At 34.3% G+C, this 26,321-nt stretch overlaps 1 protein-coding gene across 7 annotated transcripts in view; it reads right to left on the bottom strand.

Moving 5' to 3' along the window:
* MSH4 (mutS homolog 4) overlaps positions 1-26,321 on the bottom strand; it is an 80,666-nt gene that overhangs the window by 22,354 nt on the left and 31,991 nt on the right. For 6 of the 7 annotated variants that reach the window (XR_013384135.1, XR_013384136.1, XM_077905072.1 and 3 more), the window contains exons 9-16: positions 16,087-16,161; positions 11,923-11,987; positions 10,618-10,787; positions 8,486-8,622; positions 7,385-7,491; positions 5,960-6,084; positions 3,579-3,779; positions 217-335 (exon numbers count right to left, since the gene is read on the bottom strand). Coding sequence is in view for 5 of the 7 variants with exons in the window: in XM_077905072.1 (XP_077761198.1) it covers positions 217-335; positions 3,579-3,779; positions 5,960-6,084; positions 7,385-7,491; positions 8,486-8,622; positions 10,618-10,787; positions 11,923-11,987; positions 16,087-16,161 (999 nt within the window). In the remaining 2 variants the exon portion in view is untranslated. The remainder of the gene's footprint in view (positions 1-216; positions 336-3,578; positions 3,780-5,959; positions 6,085-7,384; positions 7,492-8,485; positions 8,623-10,617; positions 10,788-11,922; positions 11,988-16,086; positions 16,162-26,321) is intronic. The other variant, XM_077905071.1, reaches the window with a different exon arrangement.

The following is a 26,321-nucleotide window of genomic DNA, read 5'->3' as shown; positions in this document are numbered from 1 at the left end:
GCTTTCTCTTTAAAACCATATTTTTCGAAGAAATCTTCCCTTCCATTTCCACATAAGACAGAAATTAGAAGCTGTCTTTGACTGCCCTCTGGCTCTTGCAGAGGAATATAAGCACAGCTGCGTGTTTTAGTATAAGGATACTTTCTTACATAATAATTGACTATTAGTGGAAGAATTTAACATATGTTTAACATGAGGAAAGTTTGGTTTGGGTACCTCTTTCATTTCCTTCATGAATGTTGATGAATTTGTTTCAATATCATCATCGGTACTGATTCTTGTAAAAATCTGTTCAGCAATTCTAAAGGAAGAATATTCTGCTGGAACATATGATCCTGTAAAATATAAGGTCAATGTAAATTGAAATGCTTTTATAAAATATAAGTACTAATATTTTGTACTTTTTACTAACTCAGATTATTTATTAGCCTAGCTAAGGATTACATAGTAGAAAGATCACTGGATATAGTTAGACAACATGGCCCAGGCTCTGTCATTTATCGTACATCCTTGGGCAAGTAGACTCTCCCAGTCTCATCTTTCTCACATATAAATGGAAATACTTGCCTTTACTATTAGACAAAACTATATTCAAAATAGGAAAATTCGAAGGAAATGTTTATGAATCTCAAGTTGATAAAACTGTTACAGAATGATGTATTAGGAAATATCTGTTATTAGACATGTATAGAAATATCCAGAATCAGAACGAAAACAAAACATAATTTTTTTTAAAAAAGGTGAGTCTTTATCCATGAGACTTTTTCTACCTGAGAAGTTATCATGTTAACCAATCGAAAATATTCACCTTTTTTTTTTTTAAGATTTTATTTATTTATTCATGAGACACACAGATACAGAGGGAGGCAGAGACACAGGCAGAGAGAGGAAGAAGCAGGCTCCACGCAGGGAGCCCGACATGGGACTCGATACCGGGTCCCCAGGATCACCCCTGGGCCAAAGGCAGGCACTAAACCGCTGGGCTACCGGGGCTGCCCAATATTCACCTTTTGAAAGCAAATCAACCTGATTAATGCACTTACCTCTATACAGATTGGGACATAAGAGGCATTCTAAAATCCTAAGAGGATAAAGATATCAAGCTTATACAACAAAATGGTGAAATAATGGGAGTGAAGAAGCAAAACCCTGATTATTCCAGGATTTAAAACCAAGATAAGGATGAAGAACAGGATCAGTCTCTAAGGAAAAAAGGAATAGCAAGAAAAGAAAGCAAAAGCCAGGATAATACTAATAAAAATAAAAGTAACAATAATAACAATAGTAATTATAATGATGGCACCTCCAAAAGCAGATCTCTCAAATACAGCTTTCTCACAGGATTTCCAGAAAGATTAAGTGGGAAAATAAATGTTAAAGTACCAAGGAGAGGATATAGCATATATAGTATATGTTTGTACCTTCTCCTTAGTTCATTTATATTTACCTCCACCAAAAAGGCTCTCAACATTTTTAAATATAAATTATTATAGAAGCCCCCCCACTGATATTCTGGTCGGCTCCTTCTCTAACAATACATCGCCAGAAGAATCTGTGTGAAAGGCAAATCCAATCACGCCATTCTCTTATTTAAATTTCAAGATAGCTCCCTACAGATTTCTGGATAAAGTTTAATCTCTTCAGTGAAGTACCTAAGACCCTTCATGATCTGGCTCCTGCGCATGTCTCTGGCTTTATATCTTATCACTCCTCACAGCCACTGTTCGCTCTACAAAGAAATAAAGACTTCTGTGCTTTAGAACACATTCTTACCTCTGCCTAGAAACGATCCTTCTTTCTCATACCCTTCCCTACGTCCACAGTATTTTATATACATTATCTTACTTAATCTTTACAGTAATTCTTAGAATTAGGTACTATTACAATTTTCATTTACAGGAAAACTAAGGAAGCTAGGTAACTTGCCTAAGATCACAGAGCTAGTAACTAGACAAGCTAGGTCTAGTTTCAAAGCCTATATTCTTAATTTCCATGCCTCTCAAATTCTGTTTATTTAAGGTCAGATTATATGAGATACTGTATATACTTTTAGGTATTTTAGAGATTTAAAATGAGGGGCAAGAGAATTAGAATAATTTTCTTCTAATATTTCAGGGGCTATTATTAAAAGACATTAAGTTATTCTGTGATGCAGAGAAGATAAGAATTAGGACTAATGAGTAAAAATTATAGGAAGTCAGATTTCAAATTAGTGTAATGAATGCTCTAACAATTAGAGATGTTCAACAATTGCATAGCCCCCCCTTTTTTTTAAGAGACAGGGCTTCTCTGAACTATTCTAATAGAAATAAGATTACCATCACATATGAATTAGATAGTATTATTTAGAAAAGCAAGGAAATTAACTAAGATGTCCTTTTTTTCTTTTGGTCCTTTTCATTCCAATGCAACTATATATCCAATAAAATATTTACTCTTCACCAATTCACCTCTGATTTTCTTTCCCAGTAGTAAGGGTAAATCTGCACTGTATCACCAATGTTATTTTTTTAATATTTTATTTATTTATTAGATAGAGAGAGACAGAGAGGCAGAGACATAGGCAGAGGGAGAAGCAGGCTCCATGCAGGGAGCCTGACATGGGACTCAATCCCACATCTCCAGGATCAGGCCCTAGGCTGAAGGTGGTGCTAAACCACTAAGCCGCCGGGGCTGCCCTGTATCACCAATATTATTATTGCTGTATTCCCCTTACAATTTGTTACATTAGGCCAGGGTTTCTCAACCATCGCACTACTAACATCTTGGGATGGATAATCTTTCTTACGTGTGTTGTGGGGAGGGAGGAATGTCTTGTGCATTCTAGGATGTTCAGCAACACTTCCGGACTCTACATTCCCCTTAGTTGTGACAACCAAAAATGTCTCAGACTTTGCCACATTTGGGGGGCAAGAGTGGAGTGGGGGAGGGACCAAACTCATCCCTGGTTAAGAATCACAGTTTTAGGGCAAATCATCTCATTTCCAATTCATAGAGTTCTCAAGGTACCCCAGTTTTCAGAGCTAAACTGTGCCTCTATACCAAGAAATAAATGACTATGTTGAGCCAATGACAGCTTTATATGTGTGAGTATGCACACATAATGTGTTACTGTATCAAGTGCTGTGCCCGAGTTACTGGTAGCCCTTCAATTAAGTAAAAGATGTTTCTTTCCCCAATGTTAAAATTTGGGGAATTAATAACATGGGTTATTAAAAGCAGCAGCTTATCCTACTTACTTCACTTCTCATAAGAAAGTTTGGTTTTGAATCAGAAATAATGATATGATTCAGTTTAGTAATAACTGATACAACAGTAATAGTTATAGTAAGGTAGTTTTTGTTTCTGTTACATCTTACAAAAATTTTAGTACAATGCAATCCAAATTGGATGTTGCTTAATCAATACCAAACATTAAAAGTTATGGTCTACAGAACAGACCTTATTATACTTTTAGGTAAGAAAACCTACTCCAAACTGTTTTGGCGTTACTTAGGCACCAGAATCTAAAATATTAGGCATAACACATTTCAAATGGGGAGAAAAATTGCTAAGTATAAAGTAAAGCCATAACTTACCAATTTGGGCCATAATCTGACAAAGAGCAATCTGTTTTAAATATGTGGATTTCCCACTCATATTAGGTCCAGTTATGATCAAAAAATTACTTCCTTCTGTTATATAGGTATTGTTGGCAATAGGTTTTTCAACAGATATTTTTTCAAGAATGGGATGCCATCCCTGCTTGATTGCTAAAGTATCAGTAAATTCTGGCCGAACTGAAAAAAGAAAAAAGGTTTTGTAAGATTAATATATTTATGTTTAACAGTCTGTGTTATATATGTGGGATTTTATTAGGGTCAATTTGGGACAATAACATTATTTTATCCTAAATCCCTCTAGATTATAACTAATGCATTCTATTTTTTTCTTAAAGATTTTATATATTCATGAGAGATACAGAGACATAAGTCAAGGGAGTAGCAGGCTCCCGGTGAGAAGCCTGATGCAGGACTCAATCCCAGGACTCCAGGATCATGACCTGAGCCAAAGACAGATGCTCAACCACTAAGCCACCAAGGAGTCCCTGTAACTAATGCATTCTAATCACCATCACAACTATTTTTTTAATTATTTATTTATTCATGGGAGACAGAGAGAGAGAGAGGCAGAAACACAGGCAGAGGGAGAAGCAGGATCCACGCAGGGAGCCTGACATGGGACTCGATCCAGGGACTCCAGGATCACGCCCTGGGCGGAAGGCAGCCATTCAACCATTGAGCCACCCAGGCATCCCACCATCACAACTTTTATTCACTTCCAGGGAACACTATGGATTTAGTTCTTTGTCATTGTCCTGGGCTCCAAAACAGCAACATTTTCAGGTTTGTATAGATTAAAAAGAGTCAACTAACCATTGATAATACTTTTTTTTTAAAAAGAGAGAGTGCGAGATGGGGGGAAGGAGGAGAGGAGGAGAGAGAATATCAAGTAGACTCCCCACTGAGTGCTGAGCCCAACACAGGGCTCAATCTCATAATCCTGAGATCATAAACTGAGCCAAAATCAAGAGTTGGATGCTTAACAAGTGAGCTATTCAGGCGCCCTGATAATACTTTGAAAATAATGCTTAATTACCAAAACTACAAAATTGGACATTTACTCAATCCCACCTTAAGCATTATTTCAAATTTGGCATAATTAGCTTTTCAAGTGAGGTATGGATATTGAGTAAAACCAAATATGTCCAGACCCTTACAGAAATTTTGTTAAAAGGGATATCCAGATGACAGACAAAACAGACACAAAATATTTTGTTAATTTAAAAAACAAATAATGATCAGGTCTCTATGAATTCCTTCCAAGGTAAAGGGAGGAAGATGGCATAGGGACAAGTAAACACTAAAATCCTACACGCCTTTAGAGGAAACACAGGTAACTCAAAAGCATTCATTATAAAAGAGAGGTTCGTTAGAAAAAAATTTTTCAATTACTTTAAAAGTATTTTTAAATACCCAAAGTCATTATTTATAGGTTTGAAGTTTCAGGATAATCCCTCACAAATTAAGATGAAGCAACATCAAATACCTTAACAGTCAAGAAAACTATTAAAATAGTTGATCCTTAAGGTAAGGTTTTGACCCCGAAGGACACCTAAAAGACTAGAAACTTTTGGCTTATAAGATACCAATTGAAAAAGTTAACATTTCCATAAGAAATATAAAAATATTTTTAAAAATCTTTGTAAGATCATTATTTCCCATTGACATGTATTTGAGAAATGCTACTGGAGATTTTAACTAGAAATTTCAATGTTATTAATGATATTAAGTCCACAATTATTCAACCTTAATTATCACATACTAATTTCATAAATTTGCATATAGGAGTATGGTTATTACTGATAAGTTGGATAAGAAATTTCAAGGGGTTAACTTGAAATATTCATTTAATATTAGAATATTACTTAACATTTGTATTCAAGGGTTACAAAAGACTTGGGATACAAAACTATATGATATAATCCCTTACCTTGAGATACTCACATCTCAGAACATTAGAAAAATGTTCATTTTGGAGATTCATTTCTCTCATCTATTAGTTACAGTGCTTCCAATGAGTCTTCAGATTTGAACTTTATCTATTTGGATCATTGTCATTTCCACCAAGAAGGCAGTTTTTCATTCTTTCCTATTTGGGGAACCTTTAACGTTTCTTGCAGTATTTTCTTTCTCATTTGTTAATTTCTCAGTAAACAATTTTCTGACTTTTAAAATAAATTTTAAGGGTAATTTTACTTTTTCTATTCTACATCTTGGTCTAAGACCATAGGCAAGAGACCATATTTAAGGTAAAAAAAAAACAAAAAAGTAAAACATTCAGAATTATTATGTAAAATTGCTTGAATAGAATATAAATTTCAGTATGCAACATATTTATTCCAAAGAAAGTAACTTACCATAGTCAGAAAGAGTGCAGGCATGAGCAAATGACAGTAGCATATCCAGCATTGACACAGTGTCAGATAGTTTATATAAGCAATGAATATGTTCATAAATCTCACTAAGCAGTTTGCACACAATCCTGAAAGCATATGTTTGGAAGTCAGGTAATGCTTTAAAGACTGACATACAATGTAATTGGAAAGCAATATCAAATTCATTGCCTAAGGCAAAGTAGCATTCACAGTTCCGTTGCACACTACAGATAAAGTCTATTGCTCTTCTGCCTCATTTTAGAGATGAGGAAATTGAAGTTCCTTGAGTTCACAGCACTTGTAGCCAGAATGCACCTTCTGGTATTTTAACACTACATTTTTGAAGTGACTGCTGTTATTAAATACTAAAAGAAATTAATTTTCATTAATAAAATTATTTTTATAAGTCAAACAAGATCTCCCTATACTTCAAACAGCTTCCAAATGCTAATAATTTTGCATTTTTTTCAAATGTTAAATTCAACACAAAAGTTACTATTTCGTTTCTCTCTCTCACACACACGCATTCTAACAGAATTAATTAGGCTTTTATGTGGCAGTTATTATACTGTGACATAATATAAAAGGTTTTCCTTGCAGCCCATGGCTGGCTCAGTTGATAGAACATGTGACTCTTGGTCTCAGAGTTCTGAGTTCAAGCTCCATACTGGGTGTAGAGATTACTTAAAAATAAAATCTTAAAGGGTGGTTGGGTGGCTCAGCTGGTTAAGTATCTAAGATTCTTGATCTCAACTCAGGTCTTGCTCTTTCCCTTACTAGGAGAAATACGTTCCCCAAACCTACTATATCTCATAATCTCTGTGGTTAATGCTCTGAAATTGTTTTGAAAGTTCAAAATTTATCTTTATAATCTCAGCTCATCAATTATGAATGATCTTTTTTTGCCCCTGCCCATGTATGAAATATGAAATATTTCATATTTCCCGATGTACGGCTACTATTTCATGACCAGCAAAAGACTGGCAATGGATACACACACACACACACACACACACACACACACACCTACATACATATGCCATGAGAAGTTGAGTGCTTACATATCATAAGAAAAGAATAAACTGAATCAAGCCCAAGATAAGCCCATGATGTGCCAAATTCAACATCATGGTGGAATGCATACTACAGAACTATCACGTAAATGATGTGTTTTTGTTTTGTTTTGTTTTTGCAATTAGATTTGCCCTGAATCTTCTGTGAGGCTGAGCGATCACAATCACAGCGAGATTTTTAAAGTTTTAATTGCTCTTCCAGGAAATGTTCTTTCTTTGCTAACATTCATAATTTTACAATTTTCTGCAGTCAGACAAAAAGCCAATTAATGAAATTTATTTCAGTGCCTCAAACTGAACCACTGTAATATTCAAAAACTTCAAATGTGCTTACATATAAGTCATGTGATAGATTTCTCTCAAAGATTCTTGACATCTTTCATTCATTTTAATTAAGTCTGCTGATGTAAAGGTGTAAGAACTTTTCACTTTGGATATCTGCTGGGAAATTAACAAACAAATGTCAAGATGTATGTACATTCCTATAAAATAAAACATAGAGATTTTAAACAATATAAGTATTTAGGTTAATTACTTTAATTTTTGAGATAAATGATCACAAATAAAATCTCTAATAATGTCTGCAAAAAAGAAAAGATCACGCCTAAAGTTAAAGCACTTAACCTACTGTATTCCATAACTATTTGAATAGGTCTTAAAATAGCTCTGCAGAAATGTCAGACAATACATCTTATTACCAAGTACTATGCATGACAGGTATCGGTAATTTTCACTCCACCTCTGACCTATCTTAGCCCTTGCCCCATATCTGAACCTCACTCAATTTCTAATCCCATTTCTATGTCTCAACCCATTCTTTACTTCATCCATCCCCCATTACCTGGTAATACAGTGTGTATTTAAAAACTCTAAAAGTTAAATGGTTTGTTTTGTTGAAAAGTACTCCCTGAGAGCAGAGAAAGCAAAATCAGAGTAGGTTAGACTTTCCCAAACTAGTATATCATGGTGATGTTTTGTTAATATGTATTTCGGGAAAAATATTTCACTGGTCCAAGGGTTTAGCAATATTGGATTTTAAAATGTTAGCAGATTTATTTCATGATTTTTAAACCTTTAATAGGCAAGTGTGCATTGAGAACCACCTACAACAGGAGATGGTACAGTATTTTCCAAATTCCTTTTATCAAAAATATCTTTTGAACTTTTTTTTTTCATTTCCCTTTTTTTACACATACCAAGGTTCCAGAACTGTGGAATGCAATGTTTGATGTTTCTCAAAAAAAAAAAAAAAAAAAAAAGTTCTACCTCACCCTTAGATTAGTGTAACTGTTAGGTGGTTTGACAGGAGTAGGAGAAGCAATACACAGAACATTCAGAAATTTGGATGTAAAATTCAAGGAATGTCTGAAATATGCAAAATGTAATTCTGTAAAATCAGAAATAATAATTTCCAAACCAAAATTTCAAAATGAACCTTAATAAATTCTGAAGGAAGTTGATTATTTGGTAGGGCTGTACAATCTATAGTCATCTGGATGAAAAATCCTCGAGCAGAGCTAAAACTTGTCCTCAAAGGAAGATTATATTTTTCTGCAAGCTGTGATATCATTCCTAGGGACCAGAAACAAGAAAAACAAAAAAGAATTTTAATGAGAAAATTACTCTGTTTTTTAAAAAATCACTTTTTTTTTTTACTTTATATATAAACAGGAAGGTCTTGTTGGTATTTTAAACTGTAAAGACTTTTATTTTTTTATTCTTTTTTTTGAAGATTTTATTCATTCATTTGAGAGAGTGAGCATGAAAGAGAGATAGCTCGAGCAGGAGTAGAGGGAGCAGACTCCCCACCGAGCAGGGAGCCTAACATGGGACATGATCCCAGGACTCTGAGATCATGACCTGAGCTGAAGGCAGACACTTAACCGACTGAGCCACCCAGGTGCCCCAAACTGTAAAGAATTTTAATGTCTAACGTATATAGTGGTCAAGTATTCTTTTAAGAAAAAGATTGGTAGTACAAAGTCAGTCGTTTTGACAGGTAGTTTGAAAGTAAAAAAACTATAAAAATTAAAATAAAAAACTAAACTAAGACTATTTTATACTCTCTGTATTAGAATATTAGATTTTTTCATTTGTTATTCATTCAAGTTTTTTGAAAAGAGAATCATATGAATTATTATAATCATTTAGTTCACAATAAGAAATTCTCTCTACATAACATACTTTGCAAAACAAAAAATTCCAAAAAGAAAATGGTGATTCAACAAATACCTAAAAAATCTAAATCTTCCTATCAACTCCAAACTTATCACAGAGTTCTAATTTCTATTTTTAACTTGATGACCATAAATGCTTTGAACATTACTTGTTCAAATTAACATCTTTATTCATCAAAATAGTTCCTTCAACAATTTTCCTGCTTCTTTCAGCAATACACCACTCTCAGGCTAGAAATTTCAATTAGCACCAATTTCCCTTTACCGTGGCCATAACTATTCAATTATTAGCTCACCATTTCTTCCTTCAACCTCTGTGTTTTTCTCTCTTCTCATGTACAGGGCTATCACTGAAATGCTTTGTTAACTTCTAATAGTTTAAAATGGTTTCCCTGTCTTCATTGCTCCACTCAGATTCATTCAACCTACCTTGATCAATTTCACTCCATAGAGCAAAAATATCTCTATGCTTCTTCATTCACTTAGGGAAAAAACCCAAACTCCCAGTCTCCAAAGACTAAATTCTGGTCACTAGTCTCACTTCTGATCTTACTTCTTAGAATAGGGAATGCCCTATTCCATCCTTCTAACCAGTTTCCTTCCTATGCCTTGAGGTTCCTTAGCCTTTGTGATTCAGTTTGTACCATTGCCAATAGGTAAAATTCCTTTCTTGGCTATCCAATCTACTAGAAACATTTCCATCCTCTATGCTTCCACACCCAATCACTCTCTGACCTCTCTAACATGTTATATTTTTCATCATATATTTATGCCCATGTGATATTTCATCAGCTATGTGATTGATATATGCACCTATCTATACATATAAATTCACACAAACATACGTGCAACTGCATGTGTGTTTCTTTCTTGTCTATCTTCCCTACCATAACATAAGCTCCAGGACGACAGGCATTTTGTCTTGTTCACTATATATTCCCTAGTACCTGAAACATTGTCTAAATTTACAAGAAACTCCATAAATTTGTTAAATGAATTACTGTACTTGTTCAAATGCTACACCTCTTTCTCTGAAACCACTTAATGATGATAGTCTGCATTTTTCAACTAATTTATACACAATGTTATATGAAGGTAAACAAATATCTCCTGGTCTTCAGGTAGCTATAGGTTTGAAGAAGCTCTATATTTAAGTTTGGAGAAAAGAACAGACATATTATGATAGAGATACTTATTTTTAAAATAATATTTTAATATATTTTAAATGACAATATGTGTTACCTTATATGTTTTGATAATAAAAATTTAATTAAAACAAGCATGGCTAGTTATCACCAGCAGAAAAGCACAATATGTTCTAAAAAGGTTTGATTTCTAAAATTAAAAAAAAAAAAACAAACAGAAAAATAGGCTGAAGTAATTAAATCACCTGCTATGTCATCTACAATCTCTGTATATGTTCTTCTAGCTATGTCAAGAAATTCATTGATGTTGGATCTCACTGCATAGCACTTCTGAGTCCTCATGTTTAGGCATCCTTTCATGTATCTTGTGTCATCATTAATTACTGTTTTAATCTTTTCAAGTATGATTCCAAACCTAAAAAAGAACATTATAGGCAATAAAGCAAGCAATCATTTTAATTCACAATCTGAGTCACAGTTAATGATATTTTTCTTGGAATAATATAATTTTAAATATAACAACATATTTTCTTGAAATCTACTGAATATTATTTTGAAAATGAATACTTCAGTTATATATATTTTATGTAAGTTAGAACCATGACTATGTCAATTTTAAAATATTTTGCCTAAAGTAACATGAAGCCACCAAGAACAATTCTATAAACTGCTAATATAAAGATGTCCCAAATTATACCCTCTGACTCTGTGTCTATGAGTATAAAATAAATTCCTAAAGAACTATTATAAAAATTCTGGCTTCATGTTCATTGACTCAATCAACATTTACTTATACCAGGTATGATCACTATTGTAAGTGTTCAGATTCAAAGAAAGATTAAATGTATGGTCCTTGCCTCAGGTGGGGCCAGACAGACTAAACACATATTGTAAGACAGTGTAACAGAAACTTCACAATAATCCGTAATTAAATGCAGTGATCATGCAAATCAAAATCTGGTAACATCTATTTTCCTAACCTTCTGTTTTATTCTGTTCTATATTTTATTTGTAATTCTATTTTTATTAACCTCAATTTGTGGCTCACAAAAGATGTGAATCCTGAATCAATAAAATAACAGTTCTTAAGTATCACAAGTCTGTTTGGTCAAAAAGATGCCATTGCTAAAAACAATATTAAAAGTAAACTGTATTTAGATCTCTTATTCAATATTTCTACCTACTATTTTTTGTTACATTAGGCCTTTTATGATTTACAAAAGAGAAATATGTACTTTTATACTTGCCCGTCTTTCCATGGGGAATGGCTAAAAAAAGAAATATTAAAATTGCATATTTCAATTTTTAATACTATTCTAATTAGTATTATTTGTGCCTAATAACACAAATACTCAATGTGCTTACTCTATTTATGGGTATTTATAAGATGTAATGTATAATTAGGACTTTGATGAATAGTTTAAAGGTTGTTAACCAGAGTTCAAGTAATTGTTCTATTGATTACAGTTAAGAGTCCTTAAAATCATTTATGATCAGGAAGAAAGGAATAATTAGCACGGGTATTTTATTAACAGTTGAGGGACAAAGACCTTTTATCTTCCAAGGAACCACAGTAAGCTCTTAATAAAGGTGTGTTGTAGTTCTTCAGAGCAATCTGTGAAAAAATAAGGACAGTTAAAAATAATAAATTATATTACTACTTAAACATGGCATTTTACATTTGTTTAATACTTTACAGTTTACCAAGGGTTTTCTTGCTTCATCTTCTCATCTGTATACTCATAAAAGATATTTTAGGTATGTAGGTAGGACAAATGGTACCTTTCCCATTTTCCAGATAAAGAGCTAATAAAGGGCTCTTCTATCCATTGCTTTACTATTATGGCTTTTTCTTATTTCTCAACTAATTCTTAGCATTCAACTACTTATTAGAGGTAGGTATTTAAATAGCTATCGTTGTACATTTAGAGTACTCAACATGTAATTCCAAAACTTGGGTTTTAAATATACATGAAACTAAAAAAAGTACTTTGCATATTTACAAATAGACCAATTTCTTTCTCTATTCTTACATGGTAAAAGTAGAGGTTTATTTTTGCTTAATGGGAACTACGAGTGGTTACTATTTAAATAAATAGAAACACGAGGAAAACACATTTAACCTTTTTAAAATTAAAAAAAAATTTTTCATTTAAGTCAATTAGCATTCAGTGTATTATTAGTTTCAGAGGTAGGGTTTAGTGATTCATCAGTTGCATATAACTCCCGGTGCTCTCATTACATCATGTGCCCTCCTAATGTCCCTTTCCTCTACCCACCTCCCCCCCAGCAACGTTCAGTTTGTGTCCTATAGTTAAGAGTCTCTTATGGTTCGTCTCCCTTTCTTATTTCATCTTATTTTATTTTCCTTCCTTTCCCCATGTTCATCTGTTTCTTAAATTCTACATACTAGTGAAATCATATGATATTTGTCCCTCTGACATTTCACTTACTGCAATAACCTTTAGTTCTAGCCACATCATTACAAATAGCAAGATTTCATTCTTTACCATGGCTGAGTAATATTCCATTGTATGTATGTGTATGTGTGTGTGTATATATATATATGCATATATACATATATACACAATTGTGGACATTGTTGCTATAAACATTGGGGTCCATGTGTCCCTTCGAATCACTATATTTGTATTCTTTAGATAAATACCTAGTAGTGCAATTGCTGGGTCATAGGGTAGCTCTATTTTTAACTTTCTGAGGAATCTTCATACTGTTTTCCAGAGTGGCTATACCAGTTTGCATTCCCACCATCAGTGTAAGAGGGTTCTTCTTTCTCTGCATTCTCACCAACATTTGTTGTTTCCTGACTTGTTAAGGTATTTCATTGTGGTTTTGATTTGTATCTCCTTGATGCTAAGGATGTGAAGCATTTTTTCATGTGCTTTTGGGCTACGTGCCTGTCTTCTTTGAAGAAATGTCTATTCATGTCTTCTGCCCATTTCTTGACTGGATTATTCAGTTTATGGCTGTTGAGTTTGATAAGCTCTTTATAGATTTTGGACACTAGCCCTTTATTTGATATGTCATTTGCAAATATCTTCTCCCATCCCACAGGCTGCCTTTTAGTTTTGTTGACTGTTTCCTTTGCTATGCAGAAGCTTTTTTTTTTAAGATTTTATTTATTTTTTCATGAGAGACACAAACACACACACACACACACAGAGAGAGAGGCAGAAACACAGGCAGAGGGAGAAGCAGGCTCCACACAGGGAACCTGATGTGGGACTCGATCCTGGGACTCCAGGATCATGCCCTGGGCCGAAGGCGCTAAACTGCTGAGCCACCCAGGGATCCCCAGAAGCTTTTTATCTTGAAGTCCCAATAGTTCATTTTTGCCTTTGTTTCCCTTGTCTTTGGAGATCTGTCTAGCAAGAAGTTGCTGCCGCTGAGGTCAAAGATGTCACCGCCTGTGTTCTCTTCTAGGATTTTAATGGATTCCTGTCTCACATTTAGGTCTTTTATCCATTTTTAGTTGTTTTTATCACTACATTTTCCTTTTCTCCCCTACTTAATACTACATCACAAGCATTAGAAACTCTTAATAGTATAAATTTTTATTAAGTCATAGTATTTCACCATCTAGAAAACAGTCTCTTCCCCCAGTTATTAGAGTTCTGTGCTACTTATAATTTCTTACTAATATAAATAATGCTGCAATGACCATAACTAAGCATAAATCCTGGTCAGTATTTCTTAAAAGTTCTTTTTGGACAGATTTCTAGTAGTATAACTGCATTAAAAGATAGATGTTATAAAACTTCCCCGTGAAGTATGTGCAATTTGTACTCCTACCAGCTGCCTATGAAGTTGTCTGTCTCACTGTTCTCTCATTAGCAGTAAGTTGCATCCATTAAAGGAAAAAAAAATCTTTACTTCTTTAATATATAAAAAAATGACTTTAATTTGTATTTTTTTGATTAATAGTAAGGCTGAACATTTTTGGTATTATTTATTAACCCCCTCGATTTCCATTTTGGGGGTATTTTCCATATTTCTATTGGTATCCCAGTACTCTCTTATGAGATTTCATGAGTTTTATGACAGAAATTAATATTTTATCTGCCAAATGTAATAAATTTTTCCTTTCTTTGGCCTTTACTTTGCTTCGGACATATCAAAGCTTGAAATTTGTGTTTTATCAAATCTATCAATTTGGGGGGATAATTTATTATTATACCTCTTTCATTCTAAGAAAGATGATATTTTTTATTTTTATTTTTTTATTTTTTTAAAGATATTTATTCATGAGAAACAGAGAGAGATGCATAGACACAGGCAGAGGAAGAAGCAGGCTCCATACAGGGAGCCTGATGTGGGACTCGATCCCGGGACTCCAGGATCACGCCCTGGCCTGAAGACAGCGCTAAACTGCTGAGTCACCCAGGCTGCCCAGATGACATTTTTTAAATCTTTTGCCAAAATTACTTTATTAGAATGAACTCTGTAACAAAATTCTTCCAAAAAAGTAATGAAAGTAACAAAATACTTTTTCCTTTAAAAAAAGTAGTTCTTCCTCGTCAACTTAATTTTTAAAAATATTTTGGACAGGGGCTGGAGGCTAGCTCAGTCAGTAGAGCATGAGACTCTTGATCTCAGGGTTGTGAGTTGGAGCCCCATTTGGGTGTAGAGATTACTTAAATAAATATATATATAAAAAGTTTTGCATAGTATAGTATTTAAAAATAGATGAGAAAATTACATCAGAGATATTTCAGGTAAGAGTCATCAATGAATATTTAAATCATTGAGTGAAAGTTTAATGGATACTGACATAGTCTAAAAGTATCACTCCACAGATTACAGTGAAGAATATGATCAAAGTTAGTATCACCAGAATGAAGAATGACATCATGTGCCTCCTGATGTGATGTACTGAAAAAGATACAACATTGCTCTTAGAGTATTACTGCCAAATATGTAAGCTGAACTTAATCATGAGAAAATAATCATACAAATTGAGGAATACTCTATAAAACAACAGATACTCTTCAAGATGTTAATATCATGAAAGACAAAGAAAGGATAAGAAACTTCCAAGTTGAAAAGAGGTATAAAGAAATGACAGTAAGGGCACCTGGTGGCTCAGTCAGCTAAGAGTCTGCCTTCGCTCAAGTCTGATCCCAGAGTTCTGGGACTGAGCCCCACATAAGGCTCCCTGCTCAGTGGGGAGTCTGCTTCTTCCTCTCCCTTTACCCCTCCCCCTGCTCATGCTCTCTCTCTTCCTCATTCTCCCTCTCTCAAATAAATAAATAAAATCTTCTTTAAAAATGACCTTAAATATAATGCATGGTCCTGGACTGGACCCTGTATCAAGAAAAAAATCCATAAAAAACATTATTAAAACAATTAGAAAATTTTGAATATGGACTACACATAATATAATAGTATTGGGTCAATGTTAAATACCCTAAATTTTTAAATAATTGTGGTTATGTAACAGAATATCATTGTTCTTAGGAGATATATACTTTAGTATTCAGGTATTACAATTTTTAAATATTTAATAAGAATAATAATAATAATGACATAATATGTAGTGTGTGCTGTGTGTATGGAGAGAATCTGGGAATTAATTATACTATTCTTGTAACTTTAACTAAATTTGAAATTTTTAAAATTTTTGAATTTGAAACAAAGTCTTTAAAAAATTGACGTTAGTCATGTTTTATACAGTATACACCCACATAGCTTACCTTTAGAGGATCCACAAGTTCCAAGGTATGTTTTAGGTATATTAAATTCGTTATCTTTGATTCAGCTGCATTAACCTATTAAGATAAAGAGCCAAATGTGGACAGCATAAATATATGAGAATGCATTTTCCTCCTGAACACTCTACACTTATCATATTCATACTTTTATATATCAACCTAGCCAGTATGCCACCCTATACAATAGTTACAATTACTGACCCATTATTAATAAGCCTAGTGTACTAGTTTCCTGAAAGTCTGACAATGAGAAGAGTTCATCTCATTGTGTCCAAATTCCATTTCTACTTCAGTTCCTCGGGTCCAGCTTAATCTATAGTAGTGATAGGAGATACAGTTCAATCCTGAGCAGTACCAAGACTAACTGAAAAAAGTACAAATGGTATTTGTGAAAGATGATATTCGAAAAGCTGAATCTGACTTTTCCAGGTAGTTACAAAATGCCTCATTGGCTCCTGTTTGTGCATGGAAAACCATTTTCATAATTCAAGTTATCCAAATTAATTATAATTTTTCAAAACAGAGCAACCAACACTCAAAATTTTATAAATAAACTTTTAAAAATCAAATTGTACTATCTCTAGAAAGAAACAATGGAATTAAACCTTGGGAAATGAAGAATGTTTTGTGAGTGGACAAATATACCAATACTTATTGATAAGGAGTTTTAGAATAGTACATTATGATATAATGTACTTGATAAAGTGCTCTTTCTTTTTGAAATCTCCTACCTACATTCCTATTGCACAATACCTGGACTGACAGTATGAGCCAATTTAGAAGAAATACCAAAATAAATGTTGTCAGCCCCAAACAAGTTACTCTGCAGACTCTCTTAAAATGGATTTCTGAAACTGGAACATTAAAAATAAATAATATTCACCAAACAGAAGACAATTATCATCCCTATTACTGAAGGAGAATATTTTTTTTAAATACCAATTTACCCTTGAAGAAGAACAAGGTAGAAGGACTAACTCTAATGAATATTGGTATCAGTACATGATAAAGTTAGAGTAATTAAGAAACTGTGGTATTAGCACAAGGACAGACAAAACAACCAATAGAACAAAATAAAGAGTCTAGAAACAGACCCAAACATATGATTTAATCCAAGCATTTGATTTATAACAAAGATTGACTATAGAGTAATGAGGACAGTTTTTTCTGTAAATGGTGCCAATAAGATTATGAATCTATACAAAAAAAAAAAAAAGGGGGAAATGTGGCCCCTTCCTCACAGCACATACAAATATCAATTCCAGATGGATTACAGATCTAAATACAAGAAATAAAACAATAAAATATCTGGAATATAACAAAAAAGAGTATCTTCAATAGCTGGAGTGTTCTAACAAACTTTTATAAATTTGATAATTAATGATCTGACATACATTAACCACAGGACCAAACTAATGCCCAAAGTCATTTATATCTCCCCCATGGTTTGGCTTTTGTGGATACACAATTTATCATTTTACAAACCCTGCAACCACAAACTCCAATATCTGTGTTTTGCTTCCTACCTAGTAGGGGACATTCCCACTTAATAACTACCCATTACTGTAGTAATAAAGACTTTTGTGATGTTTTCCCCTCATTCCTTCTGGCTCCTGACCATGTGACCCTTTATGGCATGATCTCTCCTCTCAGAAATTTTAAGTAATAAAAATTCTTTTAATGGCATCAGCATCTCCATGTCATCACTTAATCATTTCCATAAATTAAAATCCTATGGGTACAATCAAGACATTGGGGTAAGTAAAGACTTCTTATGCAAGATACAACAACCACTATAAAGGGAAAAACATAAACTAGACTAGATTTAAATTAAGAACTTCTAGTAAGTCAGACAGAGGAAGATAACGAAGATCTTACTTATATGTAGAATCTAAAAACAAATAAAAAACCAAGCTCATACATACAGAGAACAGAATGGGGGCTGCCAGAGGCAGGGGTAGGGAGTGGGTAAAATGGAGAAAGGAAGTTAGACGTTCAGTTATAAAATAAGTAAGTCATGAGGATGTAATGGAAAACATGGTGAATACAGTTAATAATATTGTATTGCATATTTGAAAGTTGCTAAGAGAGTAGATCTTAAAAGTCCTCATCACAAGGAAAAAAAGTTTACGTATATAAGACGAATGTTAACTAGACTTACTGTGGTGATCATTTTGCAATACAAACAGATACCAAATAATAATTAAAAAAAGAAATTCTATCCACCAAAAGGCACCCCTGATCCAGGACAGGTTCTCTAAAAGCCAACTCTGAGAAATTAGAATTTGAGGACAAATAACTCATTGGAAAAGTAATAAGTACAGGTAAAATAAGGAAGGAAGGGCACCAATACAGGATACTGCATGGTACTGTGGCTCATTCCTGCTGAAGACCTCTAAGAGATGGTATTGAGTAAGCTCAGAAACTATCTCCAGAGGTAAAGAAAATGGTGTATTTATTAACCAAGTCCTGTTTGGTATTAGTTAAGACCTACTGCTGGGCAGTCACTTCCTGATTACCCTCCAGTTTCTCATATGGCTAGAGAAGTCCTCAGGTAGAGTTCCGGCTGCTTGCCCTAAGAAGCCTTCCCTGTACGAAACTGAATGCCAAAGGGATGTGGGTGGAACAGCAACAGCATCTACTCCCAATACTGAGTAAAAAAGTCAACTACAAAGTGGGAAAAGAGGTGTGCAACACAGAGAACCAACAAAGGAGTCATAAAAAGCTCTACAAACCAAATAAGAAGACAACCCAATAGAAAAATGGGCAAGAAAATGAAGCTTTCACAAAAGAAGGTATTCTTAATATACATATGAAAGGTTTCCCAACTCATTAACAGAAAAATGCAAATTAAGACCACAATGAAGTACAACTAGCTACCAAAAGCCATGGCTAAAATTTTAAAAATAATATTAGGTTTGGCAAAAGAGTAACGGGAATTCCCATACACTGCAGGGAGCCTGATGTGGGACTCGATTCTTGACCCTGGGATCACAACCTGGGCCATCCAGGCGTCCCCTGGATAACATTTTAATTAAACCTTGAGAGACCCTATGCAGAGAGTCAAACTAGAAAGTTCATAGACTCCTGACTTTTCAGAACTGTGAGATAAATGAATACGTGCAGGTTTGTTGTTGTTGTTGTTAAGATTTTATTTGTTTATTCATGAGAGGCAGAGACATAGGCAGAGGGAGAAGCAGGCAGGGAGCCCAATGCAAGACTTGATCCCAGGGCTCTGGAATCACACCCTGAGCCAAAGGCAGACATTCAACCACTGAGCCACCCAGGCGTCCTAGCATGTGCAGTTTTAAACTGCTATATGGTTGTGGTAAAATTTGTTATGCAGCAATAGACAACTAACAGAATCTCTTTGCAACTTGCTTCTTCAAAGCCAACAAGAGAGATAGTCTCTCCATGAGAACTGGGAGACAATTCTCTATGGCTTTTTGCATTTTTGCACATCTTCTGAGCAGAGGCACCAATTGTCTTTGTTCTGGATAGTCTCTTCAAAGACATTTGTATGGTGAATAGCCTTGAAAGATATAGTGTCTCCTAGAGCAAAGCTTGAGTATGCTTACAGTCTTGGATGATTAGGATGGTATCTCCCTTCAGAACAGCAGGCAAACATACTTATTGTCTAGTATGAAAGATTCAAGTTCCCTAGGCTCTGCAATTCTCTCCGGCAACACGCTGCATGTGCAGGTTTCACCTGGCCCTTTTCACATCACTCTGTAGGAAATGGAGTTTGGGGAATCAGTCTAAGAAAATGTGAATACTCTAGCTACTGCTTGTTCTAAATACTAAAGTCCTGTTTCTTGAATCAGGAGTCTTATGTCTTCAGTCAGCATCTATGAAATTGGCAGGCTAACTTGTTAGCTTCAAGTAGGGTAATGAGATCCCTTGGAGTTTCTTGTAATACTAAGCTGTAATTGCTTTTTTTTAACCCAAATCTCACATTGGATTATAAATTCCTTTGGATTAGAGACTTACTTCTTATATCCCTACCTCTGTTGCAATGCTTAGTAAAATAACTTGTTAAATGAATTAAAGAAAAAGCCATGTATTAGATACTCTCTATGGCAGTCTGAAATCAATGTGGAAAAAATTACAAGTTATTAAAAATAAAGCAAAGGGAGGCAACCTGGGTGGGTTGGTAGGTTGAGGGACCAACTCTTGGTTTTGGTTCAGATCATGATCTCATGACCCATGAGATCAATCAAGCCCCATGGTGGGCTCCGTGCTCAGCAGGTGGTCATCTGCTTAAAGATTTTCTCCCCTGCCCCTCCCTACTCACACACATGCTCCCTCCCTTTCTCTCCCCCTCTCAAAAAAAAATAAATCTTAAAAAAAAAATAAAGCAGAGAAATTTGGGCAAAAACTTAGAAAAACTTGCTTTTAAAAAAAAGGTTTAAATAAGTCTTTTTTTTTTTTTTTTAATTAAGTAAGCTCTACGCCCAATATGGGGCTTGAACTCACAGCCCTGAGATCAAGAGTGGTGGGCTCTGACTAAGCCAGCCAGTTGCAGCAGAAAAAACAGTTTAATATCAACATTTTCAAATGTTAGAGGAAGTATTTTGAATGTTTATAATGGAAAACAAAGCATTCTTTGTGTAATATATTAAAAGTAAGGTTATAAATATTATATAGAAAGAAAATACATTCGGTTAATCAAAATAAGAAATTTAAGTTTTATTCTCAGAGAGTATTTATGATCTAGAAAACACCATTTTCTAAAATCAACATTCTTAAGTAGAAAGTATAAGAACTCATGTTAGGCAAACAATTCCTTACTGGAAATTTTCAGAGAAAATTTAGTTAGTTCATTTAGAAGTTTAAGATAATCATATAATTCAGCCAACAGAACATTTAGTTCATTCACAATTTTTAGAAAATCATGCAATTTAACCAGCACAAGTCTGAACTAAGTTAGCAAATATTGTGTTTAATTAAGAGATATATGTTTATATCAAATGAGGAAAGAGCCTAATTTAAAGTATATCTCCAGATGGTTAAGAAAACAGCAACTAAGAAACAGTATAGGGAATTCTGAAATTCATGAATCATGTATGAAGTCAATATATTGCTTATGGTTCCTCAAAAGTTAGTAAATCTGAAAAGTATTTTAAAAGCCTCCACAAAAGACAGATGTGCTAACTAGGAAAGTATTTACAGCTATGACTAGTCCCTCCAAAACTAAAAAGGATGGGAAGTAACAGACTATTAGCTATGGATCAGTTATGACTGATCCTTAAAAGCCTTATGGAACTAGCTATCTACTGCCTTTTCTGGACAGGAAGAAAAGATTCCAGATTCTCAGCTTATAGAATTACCTTAAACTGCCTCAGTTGACTTTTCTAAAGTCTGAGAGTCAAAGTGATCACAAAAGCTGGCTAATCGGGACCCCTGGGTGGTTCAGTGGTTGAGCATCTGCCTTGGGCTCAGTGCGTGATCCTGTCCCAGGGTCCTGGGATCTCACATTGGGCTCCTCTAGGGAGCCTGCTTCTCCCTCTGCCTATGTCTCTGCCTTCCTCTCTGTGTCTCTCATGAATGAATAAATACAATTAAAAAAAAAAATCTGGCTAATCATGGATATTTCTGAGAGAGCTAGTTGGCCAAACTGATGTTTCCTTCTTAATATAACCAGAAAAGGTCTAATGCAAAAAACATGTATGTTACTAATTCTTATAGCCAGTGACACTAAATTATGTAGCTGTATGGTTGTATAATATTTTACATTACACAAGTTTATAACAAAGAGACTAGTCTCAGGTAATGATTGATTCGCTACTGAATCCTTTTTCTATAAAGGACATGGTTAGCACAATAATAAATTGAATGGGATCTGAGGCTTAAATGGTATTATATTGTTAATTTCTTTATTTGAAGGTTTATTGTAGTTGAATAGAAGAATATCTTTGTTTATAAGAAATTCTAATGTATTTGAAAGCGATAGAGCATCATGTTGGCAACTTACTCTTAAAATTTTACAGTTAGGTTTTTTGTAATATACATGCAAGTTTTCTGAAGGTTTGAGATTTTATTTAATTTTTATTTTCACATTTTTAATTGGTTGAAACTGAAAGATCTTATATGCTTCCAGAGAATGGGAGGGGGGAAAAGTCAGTCATATCCAAAATTGAGGAAACCTCAACGGTTTCAACTTCTCAATAGGAACATTATAAGCTACAAGACAGTAGAGAAGTGCCCCCAAATTCTGAGGGAAAGTTATTTTGTGACCAGAATTCTATTTCAGCTAAATTATCAATCAACTATGAAAGAATAATAAAACATTTCAGAAATGCAGTCTCACTCTTTCTCAGAAAGTTACTAGAAAATGTGCTCCACAAAAGAGAGAGAGTAACCAAAACAGAAGATGACTTGGGACACAAAAAACAAAAAATGCAACGTGAGAGAGACAAAGAAAAATGCTCAAGAGAAACCTAGGGTCATAGCAGTATACTAAACAAAGAGGGGCAACCAGTCCAGATTGGAACAGGCAAAAGCTTACGGGGGAAATGGAAGAAACATCTTCAAGAGGTTGAAACTGACTGAGTATCTGCAGTGAATAAATAGACTGAGAGCATATTTTAAATATACTAAAAGGATATTTAGATAATTGGTAGGAATATCTATAAAGCACATGGTAAACCATACAAATAGAAAAAACAGTTATTGATTCTGGGGAAAAAAACACGCACAAAGTTGCGTAAGTTCAACTCTGTGTAGCATGGATAATTTTAACAATTTTGATCTAACTAAAATTATGTCATAACCGTACTGTGTGATAAGAGGTAAGGAAATGTCCATGTGGGAAAAGAGACCAAAGAGAGCTAAAAATTCACCCTCCTGTCAGGAACTTAACACATAATGTCAAAGGATATCATCAAGAGAGTAAAAAAAATAACCTAAATAGGGCAGCCCCGGTGGTGCAGCAGTTTAGTGCCACCCGCACCCAGGGTGTGATCCTGGAGACCTGGATCCCCCACACGGGGCTCCCTGCACGGAGCCTGCTTTTCCCTCTGCCTGTGTCTTTGTCCCCCCTCCCCCATCACTCATGAATAAATAAAATCTTTTTAAAAACTAACCTAAATAATGATAGAAAATACTTGCAAATCATATATCCAAAATAAGGGACTTCTATCTAGAATATATAAAGAACTATTAAAACTCAATGCTAAAAAGACTAACAACCCAATTAAAAACTGGAAAAAGTGGGGCACATGGCTGGCTCAGCTGCTTGAGTGTCTAACTCTTGATTCTGGCTCCGGTCATGATCTCAGGGTCATGAGACTGAGCCCTGCAGCTGTCTCCAGGCTTGGTGTGGAAACTGCTTGAGATTCTTTCCTCTTCTTCTGCTCCTCCCTGCATGCACTCTCTCTCTCTCTCTCTCTCTCTCAAATAAATAAATAAATAAATAAATAAATAAATAAATAATCTTTTTAAAAATTAGAAGAGGATATGAATAAACATTTCTTCAAGGAAGATATACAAAAGACCAATTAGCACACAAAAAGGGGCTCAGTATCATTAGTTACCAGGGAAATGAAAATTAAAAATAAGAGATATTGTTCATTCCCATTAGGATGGCTAGAATCAAAAAGTCAGATATTAACAAGTGTGGACAAGGATGTAGAGAGAGCAGAAACCTCATAAACTGCTTGATGGCAATACAAAATGATACAGTCATTTTAGAAAACAGTCTAGCCGCTGTTCACACAATTAAACATAGAGTTATCATATGACCCAGCAATTCTACTCCTAGGTATATATCCACAATAAATGAAAACTTACATCTATACAAAACCCTGTCCATAAATATTCATAACAAAACATTCATAATAGTCAAAACTGGAAATAACTCAAATGTTCAACTGATGAAGAGATAAATGAAATGTGCTATATATATATATGCAATGGAATATTATTTGTCAATAAAAGTAATGATGTATTAATAATATGCTACAATATGAGTTAACCTAAAACATGCAAAATCAAAAAAAGCCAGTCACTAAAGACTACATATTGTAGGACTCCGTTTATATGAAATGTCCAGCAAGGCAATCTATAGGGACAGATAGTAGATTAGTAAAAGCCAAGGACTGACCAGGGAAGAAGGTGGAGAGAAATGGGATGTGATCGCTAATGGGTACAGGTTTGCTTTTTAGGGTAATGAAAATGTGCTAAAATGGACTATAGTATTTTTGATACAACTCTGTGAACATACTAAAAATGACTGATTTTTAAAATTTAAACGGGTGAAGTGCAGATTTTGTGAATTCTATCTTAATATAGCTGTTATATTTTAAAGTAATGAACTGTGTGGGATATACATAGAAATAAAATGTATGACAATAGTCCAATAAGAAGGAATGGGGAATGGTAGCGTACTACTGTAAAGTTATATTCTGTTTATTTCAGCTTTATTGAGCAATAATTAACAGATAAAATTGTAAGATATTTAAAGTATACATCATGGTGATTTGATACTCACATACATTGCAATGAATCCCCCCCCCACAATTAGTCACCTAACACATTCATCTCAGTTTTTTTTTATTTTTTGGTGAGAACTTTTAAGTTCTACTCTCTCAGTAAATATCAATTATACAAGATAGTGTTACAACCTATAGTCACCATGTTTTACATTAGATCCTCAGACTTTATTCATCTTATAGTTGAAAGTTTGTACCTTTTACCAACTTCTCCCTATTTCCCCCACACCCTAGTTCCTGGCAAATACTTTTCTAGTCTCTGTTTCTATGAGTTTGGTCTTTGTGCATGTGTTTGCAATAACCATGTATACATGTATCATGTGTGTATATACATATTCAGATTTCACACGTAACCCATACCATTCATTTAAATTTCATATATAACTGATACTATGCAATATTCATCTTTTTCTGTCTGGCTTATTTCACTTAGCATAATGCCCTCAACGTCCATCTAAGTAGCTGCAAGTGGCAGGATTTCCTCCTTTCTCACAGTTGCCTAATATTGTATTGTCTGTGTGTATGTATGCACTTGTGTATGTGTATTACATTTTTTCTATCCATTCGTACATCAGTGAACAGAAGTTGTTTCTGTATCTTGGCTATTGTGAAGACTTTCCTGATGATTATTGATGCTGGGCACCTTTTCATGTACCTACTGGCCATGTGCATGTCTGCTTTGTCAGTTCTTCTGCCCATTTTTAAATCAGATTGTTTTCTTGCTATTGAGTTGTAGGAGTTCTTTATATATTTTGAATATTATCTCCTTATCACAAGAGTTGCAAATATTTTCTCCAATTCTATAGTTGCCTTTTCATTTTTTTGATCATTTCTTTTGCTGTGAAAAATAATTTAGTTTATCTTTGCCTCTGATGCCAATAGTGAATGGTTTTATGCCCCGTGTGAGGTGATGTTATATTACCTGAAAGTGGACTAAATTCCGCTAAAGATGTATCCTAGAAGTCCTAAAGCAACTGCTAAAATATCAAAACAATGAATTCTATCTAATCAACAAAGGATACAAAATGGGGTCAGAAAAAATACTCAATCCCAAAGACGGCAGAAAAAAAGGAAAAAGGAAACATGAGATAAATAGAAAAGAAGTAATATGATGGCAGATTTAATTAACACACATCAATAACCTCATTAAGTCTAAATGAAATAAACACCTCAATTAAAAATAAGATATTCTGATTATATACAAAAGACCCCAAAATATGTTGTCTATAAGAAACCCACTTTATTTTTTTTAATGTTGTTATTTTTTTCTTTAAAGATTTTATTTATTTGACAGAGAAACAGAGAACACAAGCAGGAGGAGCAGCAGGCAGAGGGAGGAGAAGCTGGCTCCCTGCTGAGCAAGGAGGCCAACTCAGGACTCAATCCCAGGCCCTGAGGTCATGACCTGAGCCAAAGGCAGACCGAGCCACCCAAGTGCCCCAAGAAATCCACTTTATTTATTTTTCATCATAAATATTTTTATTTCAATGTCTTCCTTAAGGTTGGAAGTCCTCATCCTTACCTATTAAGTACCTCCTTTTATATATATATATATATATATATAAATTTATTTTTTATTGGTGTTCAATTTTCCAACATATAGAATAACACCCAGTGCTCATCCCATCAAGTGTCACCTTCAGTGCCCATCACCCAGTCACCCCCAACCCCTGCCCACCTCCCTTCCACCCCCCCTAGTTAGTTTCCCAGAGTTAGGAGTCTCTC

Source organism: Canis aureus, chromosome 8 (assembly GCF_053574225.1).
Source record: "Canis aureus isolate CA01 chromosome 8, VMU_Caureus_v.1.0, whole genome shotgun sequence".
Taxonomy (NCBI): domain Eukaryota; kingdom Metazoa; phylum Chordata; class Mammalia; order Carnivora; family Canidae; genus Canis; species Canis aureus.
The sequence above is the reverse complement of the archived record's forward strand: the minus strand, read 5'-3'. Positions and strand labels throughout refer to the sequence as shown.